Source organism: Galeopterus variegatus, unplaced genomic scaffold (assembly GCF_000696425.1).
Source record: "Galeopterus variegatus unplaced genomic scaffold, G_variegatus-3.0.2 Scaffold4982, whole genome shotgun sequence".
NCBI classification, from domain to species: domain Eukaryota; kingdom Metazoa; phylum Chordata; class Mammalia; order Dermoptera; family Cynocephalidae; genus Galeopterus; species Galeopterus variegatus.
The window spans coordinates 92635-100293 of NW_007731093.1; the positions used below are offsets into that span (position 1 = coordinate 92635).

At 54.3% G+C, this 7659-nt stretch overlaps 1 protein-coding gene across 1 annotated transcript in view; it reads left to right on the top strand.

Annotated features, from left to right (window-relative positions):
• The window catches only part of KLHDC4 (kelch domain containing 4), a 64196-nt gene extending 57757 nt beyond the window's left edge, over positions 1-6439 (top strand). Inside the window, 2 exon segments of the mRNA XM_008588712.1 lie at positions 4706-4842; positions 5413-6439. Of these exon segments, the coding sequence (XP_008586934.1) occupies positions 4706-4842; positions 5413-5583 (308 nt within the window). The 3' untranslated portion in view covers positions 5584-6439.
• The last annotated feature ends 1220 nt before the right edge of the window (positions 6440-7659 follow it).

The window sequence follows — 7659 nt, forward strand, 5'->3', positions numbered from 1 at the left end:
AAAAAAAAAAAAAAAAAAAAAGATAAAAAATTGTATTTGTTCTTGCTTAAGAGCATGTGGATGATGTCAGGATATAGAATTCTGGAATGTTGATGTTCCCAGTGTTCATTAGGAGATTGGAGGTGGCTGCCTCAACAGGACACTGGCTGTCTTGGGATGAGAGGGCTGGGCCAGACCCAGGAGGCTACGGCTCTGAAGCCAGGTCTGCTTTTGTGGCCAACAGCAAGTCCCTCAGCCTCCCAGTGAGGTCTTTCTTCTGTGCAAAACATCTTTGCCTCTTTCTTGGGCTAAAATTCTTCAAGCCAAGGTCTCAGAAACGTTCCGTTCCCAAGTGCTTCTTAGGTAGCCACGCCCAGTGCATTCACAGCAGCCGAGGAAGACAGACATGTTGTTCCATGCGGAACCAGGTTTAGAGTCATCGAGTGACTTGTCCAGTGGACACATCTGTGAACTTGAGCCTGCGTTCAGGCACACACTCGTGTGCAGTGTTTACATAAGCGAAGAGAAGCATTCCTGGCCCTGAGTGTGCAGTATGCTCTGCTGTCTCAGTCTCTCCTGGCTCCTTACGCAGTGCAGTGCTGGCTGTGACACACTCATCTCACGGCCCACTGGTGGCTGGATGGAGTCCCATGTGCGCTGTGCACAAGTGGTCAGCGCAGGCTCAGCACAGCAGAATGTTTGTCGTTCATGGCTTCCCTTGACTTATTTTTTTAAATGCTCCTTAAAGGAAAAGTCTCAGTTCTCTTTTCTGTAAGTGGTGGGAAGGCTACCCCCTGCCTCTCACACTGAGTTACATTTTGAGGGTTGTTATATAGACGAGCACTTTCTGGAAAAGAAGAGCACGAAGTAGATACAGCCGTGAGAGAGACGTGCCTGGCAGAAGCCAGTGAGGCCTCTGTGGGGGTAGGACCAGATGGATCTGGCATTAAGCCAGGGAGGAGATGGTGTGGTCCGTGCAGAGGCCAGTTCCACTTGAAGCAGAGTCCTTGCCTGGGACGCCACCCACAGGAGGCACGTTTCAGCTTGAGCCCTCCGTGGCGTTGTGGGCTGCCTCGTGCCCTTCTGTCCGATCCTTGCCTTTCAGCTGTTGCTGGAGATAGCCCCTAGCTCAAGGTGTTTGGAGGGTATGTGAAAAAAGTTACTTTAAGGGCTGGCCTGTGGCTCACTTGGGAGAGTGTGGTGCTGATAATACCAAGGCCAAGGCCACGGGTTCCGGTCCCTATATAGGGATGGCCGGTCAGCTCACTTGGGAGAGCGTGGTGCTGACACCACCAAGTTAAGGATTAAGATCCCTTTACTGGTCATCTTTAAAAAAAAAAAAGTTACTTTAATGCAAAGTGAACCATAAGAAGTATTAAACTTGAGGGGGGTGTTGAACTGTACAGATGTTCCTCAACTTACAGTGGAGACATCCCGATAAACCCATTGCAAAGTCAGAAGCACATAAGTCGAGGACTGACTGACTTGTTTGTCTGCAGAGGGAGCACAGACAGCACACGTGGTGTTTTTCTCCCACAGTCTTGTGTCTTTTCATTTGTCCCAATCACTGTGGGTGCCCGGGGGACCCTCGGGTCTCCCTTGCTGGGCCTCAGATCCCCTCCTGCCTTTCTTACCCCATTTCTGTTCTCCTTCAACAGGTAAGTGGGCATGGACTCGGACTAACCCTTCTGGAGTCAAGCCCACTCCAAGGTCTGGCTTTTCCGTGGCTGTGGCCCCAAATCATCAGATGCTTCTCTTTGGGGGTGTCTGTGACGAGGAGGAGGAAGAGAGACTGGAGGGTGACTTCTTCAATGACCTGTATTTCTATGATGCCACCAGGAACCGCTGGTTTGCAGGACAGCTAAAGGTAGAGTCTGACTCTAGGGGAGGTCGCACCAGGGTGCGTCGTGGGTCAGGACATGGCTCCGGGACCCTCACGTCCCCACCTGCCGCCCTCCCATGCAGGCCCTGCTTTCTTTCAGGCAGGGTGTCTGGGCGTTGCAGCCCATGAGCTCCTGGAAGAGGGCATTCTCATCTGCGTGTGGCCCTGCTGGCTGGGCTCAGGAGCCCTTGGTCACGGAGCCCCAGCCGTTCTGGTGCCGGCCTCTGCCACCGTGCTGGATGCATGAGGCAGAGACTCCTGGCCTGGCCCTGTGTGTGACCAGGGCTTGTCATGGCTGCTTACATTTGCCCCAGTCTCCTGCCCCTCCTCTGCTGTCCTTGCAAGAAGCACAGCTGAGGCTCCGCGGCCCCAGCGCCTGCCCAGCCTGACACTAGCAGAGCAGTGAATGAGTCCCAGAGTGGAGCCCCCAGCCCGCCGCAGGGTCTGCATGAGTTCCCCAGACCAGCTGGACCCAGAAACAGCCCTGTGGCTGGAGGAGAGTGGTTCACTGTTTGTTGCAAAGACTTGGGTCTGCCATCGAAGTGTCTTGGCACCTTTGATGAAAATCACTTAAACCTGAGGCTTCATTTCTGGACCCTTCAGGTTTTTACTTTTAGGAGGAACTGCACCAAGTGAAGCCTGAGCAGGTCTCTCCCTCTGACTTCTCAGTGAGCACTGAGCCCTGGCAGGTGGAAGAGTGCTGCGGTCCTTGGCTGCCTGGTCTCAGGACTCTTTAATGCTCACAGAAATGACTGCGGACACCAGGGAGCTTTCCTGTTCAAAACTTGTCGTTGTGCAGGCCCAGATACAAAGTCTAGAATGTGGATCCACCTGGGGTCGATCCGGAGGTACTGGTAGCCAGAAGACGTGAAAGTCGCATGCAAACGTCATCTCGTGAGATGACAACATTCTGCAAGAAGAGGGCCATGGCCGTGCCATGGCCAGGGGAGCAGGCAGAGTGGGGTGAGCAGCAGTCCTGCGGGAGGGATATTCGGTAGCGAAGTGAAGGGCTCCCTCTCTGGGCCCAGTGCTTGTAAGTAACCTGCTCATATTTTTGACCCAACGTGTCGCCTCACCATGGGCAGAGGGTACAAGTCAGGGAGAATTATCGCAGCTGCTGCAGTCCTGTGTGTTGGCCCTTGTGGGTGGGTTGGAGTTTCCCAAGATGAGCCTCAGCTTACCTATGTGCTGCTTCAAGGTGTTTGCTGGGCCTTTTCCACCACAGTGGAGGTGTGGCACACTTCCCGGTGATGATGAAACCAGGGGATTGTTTCCTCTATCCCAGTAGTGAATGGTGAGACTGGTAGGAGACCAGCGGTGCCCTCCTGCCAGTCTGGCATACCTACTGCCCTTGGTCACGCTCTCCCAAAGGAGTCCATGTGTGGACTCCTTTCCCCACAAGCCCGTGGCCGGCCTGGTGGGCATGGCAAGGTGGCCCTGCTCTGTGTTAATAAGTTTACTGCTCTGTTCTCTCCTTTCATTAACAGGGACCCAAGTCAGAGAAGAAGAAGCGGCGGCGGGACAGGAAGGAGGAGCCCAAAGGCTCCAGCATGCAGGCGAAAGGGGGAGCTAGTACCCCGGAGCCCCTGGAGGTGGTTAAAGAGGTGGTGGCCGAAGACGGGACCGTGGTCACCATCAAGCAAGTGCTTGCGGCCCCATATCCAGTGGGACAGCCCCAGACTGAAGATGAAGACAGTCCTGAGGACGCCAGTGGCCCTGTGGTCAAGCCATGCCCTCGCTCCAATGCCATGGTGGCCGTGAAGCACGGGGTGCTCTACGTCTATGGGGGCATGTTTGAGACTGGGGACTGCCAGGTCACCCTCAGTGACTTGTACTGCCTTGACCTCCACAAGATGGAAGAGTGGAAGGTTCTGCTGGAGATGGACCCACGTAAGCTGGGGTGGGGTGAGGGCCCACGTGTCACCCAGATGAGTCTGGTGGTGAATTGTGCTCCCGCCTCTGTGGCCAGATTTACCCAAGAGGAGGAGCTGGTCTTGGAAGGGGAGCCACCCCGGATGTCCGCCTGTTCCCCTGCTGAGGGGAGCTGCTGGTGGTGGGGGTGTGGGGCGCAGGTGCACCTTCCGCAATGCATGTCTGCCTGAGCGCGCATCTCCAGGCTCTGCTGTGAACACAGGCCAGGCAGAATCACCTCTCTCCCACGGTTCCCGAGGCCTCTGGGTGCGAGCCTTGTTCGTGCTCTGGCCTGGGCTCCGTCTTTGCTCGTTAATCCTCCCCTTCCCATTTTACTCCAGACTGCCACTGGACTCAAGTCACTGCTCACTTTTTTAAGATCCAAGACTAAAAATTAAGCAAAATCCACGTATTCAGGGAAAGGCAACACACCTGTGGCACAGGCTCTGTCATTGTTTTGTAAGAACAGCGGCCAGTGACCCAGGGAGACGTGTGCACAGGAGGTGGCCTGGGCCTGCTGCTCCCTGTCCGTGGGGGGGGGGGGGGGGGGGGGCGGGGGGGGGCCCCCCCGCGGGGGGGCCCCCCCCCGCCCCCCCCCCCCCCCGGGGGGGGGGGGGGGCGGGGGGGGGCCCCCCCGCGGGGGGGCCCCCCCCCGCCCCCCCCCCCCCCCGCGGGGGGGGGGGGGGGGGTTGGTGTCTTTGCCCGTCTAGGCATCTTTCAGCCCATCTCTGGCCTAAAGTTCTGCCTGAACAGAATGTAGTCTATTTTCTGTGCTGATCCGAAGGTGCTCGGGCAGGAGACTTAGATTCCACATCACAGTTCTTGAGTAATAAATGGGATCCTCCGAGGGAACGTCCAACCCCTGTTCTGTGGTTTCCCTGCATGCTCAGCACATTCACTATCTGTGTGTGCGTGTGTGTGTTGCTTTTCAAGAAACCCAGGAGTGGCTGGAGGAGACGGACTCAGAAGAGGACAGCGACTCGGAAGAGGACAGCGACCCAGTCGAGGGAGCTGAGGGTGGAGAGGACAACGAGGACAGCGGCGGGGAGGACGGAGGTGAGGGTGAGCGGGTGCGGCAGGGGAGCCGAGCACAGTGCACAGCCCAGGCCACCAGCCACTTGCCCCAAGGGCCTCATTTTTATTGGTAATGAGAGGCTTTATGTTTTTGATAGATTTTTATTAAAATTTGACTTTGTTTTGTAGATGTCCTCTTGAGGCAAGCTTAAGTTTTTTTTAAAAAATTGGTATCTAGGGCCGACCCGCTGGCGCACTCGGTAGAGTGTGGCGCTTGGGAGCGCGGCGGCGCTCCCGCCGAGGGTTCGGATCCCATATAGAGACCAGTGCGCTCACTGGTTGAGCGCGGTGCAGGTGCAACACCGAGGGTTGTGATCCCGTTGCCAGTCGCGGTACGGGCGCGACACTGAGGGTTGCGATCCCATTACCGGTCACGAAAAAAGATAAAAAGGAAAAAAAAAATTGGTATCTAGAGTAGATTTGGGCAGCTTACTCTTGAGCATGGTGTCATGATGGCTTTTTTGATAAAGTCATTCTGTGGATCGAGGTCTTCTCTAAACTGCCTGCCTAAGCCTCCTTCCTTGGCTTAATGTGTCTCTTTCTCATTCCCTTCTGCGTGTGGAAAGCACCAGCACCCGGTGGTGGCGCCTGGGGAGCAGTACGTGGACTATCTGCCCAGGACCGAGTAGTACTAGGTGAGGCTTGCCCAGCGCAGCGTGGGGCCCGACGTGTCAGAGAAGAAGGTGCTGAAAGCAGCCCAGGTCATGGCAAAATCCTTCTTTGATGCTTCCTTTTAAGGCACTGCTGCGAGCCATAAGTAAATTGTGTGGTTGAATACCCTCAGCTTCACTGTGTTATTTAAAATAAATTGGACTTGAAACAAGACCACCGCAAAGGTTATCTTCTGTACATCCAGAGTGCGCCAGCATCTGCTGAAGCCTTTGCCTTCGTCTCTGTGGGGTCTCTGCACGAGGGCAGGGCACGGAGCAGCTCTGGTCTGTGCCAGGGTGGGCTTAGGGTGAGACCATCCTGAACAGGAAGGGTGTTTCTATTCTAACAACACTGAAGTGTGTTGTGCTTCGTGGGGCTTTTTCCTTCTACAAGACAAGGAGAAGAACGTTCTGATTAACTGTACATTTTCAAACCACGGGTTGTCTCTGATGTCTAAAAACAATCAGAAGCTGTCCATGGCCTGCTTGTCCACACGCTCTTGGCCATCTTCACGTGGAGGCCCCGTTGGCTATGCTAGCTGCCCTTGCTCTGCTGCTCAGCTCCATCCGTGGCTCTCACAGCAAGATGTTCTTGGTACGGCCGCCCTCCTTGGACTCGCCTACTCCAGCTGAGCCTTTCTGGGGAGACGGTGGTGGAACCATCCCTGCTTCTTTCCCCTTTGGGCTTAAGTCTATTGTTTGCAAAACGGCAGAGGACAGGAGGGTGAAGGGCAAGGACCCCACTGTCCCCACACAGTGTTATTGTCCAGCGCCACCTGGCTCTGGAGCAGAAGCGGGACCCATCTTCGTGGATGTCTGGATGCAGACCACCCCAGGAGCTGCCTGGAAGGGCGGGACTCGGAATTGAGAAGAAACACATTGAGTGATTACCCTGAAAAGCAAATATTGAAGTTTAAGGAAATTAAAATAGGTTTTAAAAAGCTGTATTGTGAGGTCCTTGAGGTCAGAGCCCCATCCCTGGTTCATCTGTGTGCCCTCTGTCTGCTCATGGAGGTGGCAAATGCTGTGGTTGTGTTACCTGCTGGTGCCGAGGACCCGGGTGTCCTGTGCACCTCCTCATTTCACACGCGGGGACCTGGGCCGGCACGGGGAGCTGCACTCAGCACCTGGTAAGTGAATGAAACCGTCTACTTACACAGGACCTGCTGGCACGGGCACGGTGTGGAATTCATCTCAGATTTGCCTTCACAGTGCTCTTCCTGCCCAAAAGGTAATGAGATCCTCTAAATATTGCAGAGACACTGTTGGATGCCATAGGCTCAGTTCCTTAAAAAGGAATTTGCATTTATCCATCTTGCAATTTTGGCAGTAGAAGAACAGTAAAGACACCAATTTATAATGAGATGAAACCAATTTTCCAGCATTTTAAATGATGTTTATTACTGAAAGGAGCAGAGTTTTTTTCTAATCGTGACAGCGTTTCTTGCTTTCACACAGCAGAACATATAGTAATGGTGTCATTTACATTCAGTAAAGAAAATTTTTTCATTTTGTAAGTAACCGAGTTATTTTTAGTTTTTTAGCCACTTCATCAGTAAGGAAAATCAGAACACAGTCAACATCCCTTTTTGTCAATGCACAGAGTAGTTGCACTATACTTGCAGTTCACATGTGTCAGGAAAAAAACTGAAAAGAAAATACTAAGGTCATTTTACACTAGAATTCACAAAAAGACACTTGCACCAGGGTGAGCGGGGTCATGTCTAGGGTGGGGGCGAGCAGTGCATCTGTGCTGACTTCAGTCAGGCCACACAGGATGTCCTTTCTTGGGAACGGTGAATGGTGCAGATCAGCAGAGCCACCTAGAGAAGTCAAGGTCAGCTCAGCGGGCAGGGTGCACTGGCTCCCGTGGGAACTGCTGAGCTTGCATCAGAACAGCCTGCCGGCCATGGCTGTTCTGATGGTGGCAGTGCTTGGGGGGTGGGTCTCACTCAGAGGCGCATGTGAGAGTTGTTGAGAGTTCCCAGGCTGGGGGTGCAGGACGAGTCCTCAGATGGGCTTGGCCTTCGAAGCAAGGGACGGTCCTGCCCTGCAGAGCCAGCTCCTCCCCCCACACACCTGTTTTCTTCCTTCTGCCTGACCCCAACAGTATCTGGGAACCGCCCTGGGTAGAGGAGGCCACCCTCCCTGTTGGCCGGTGTC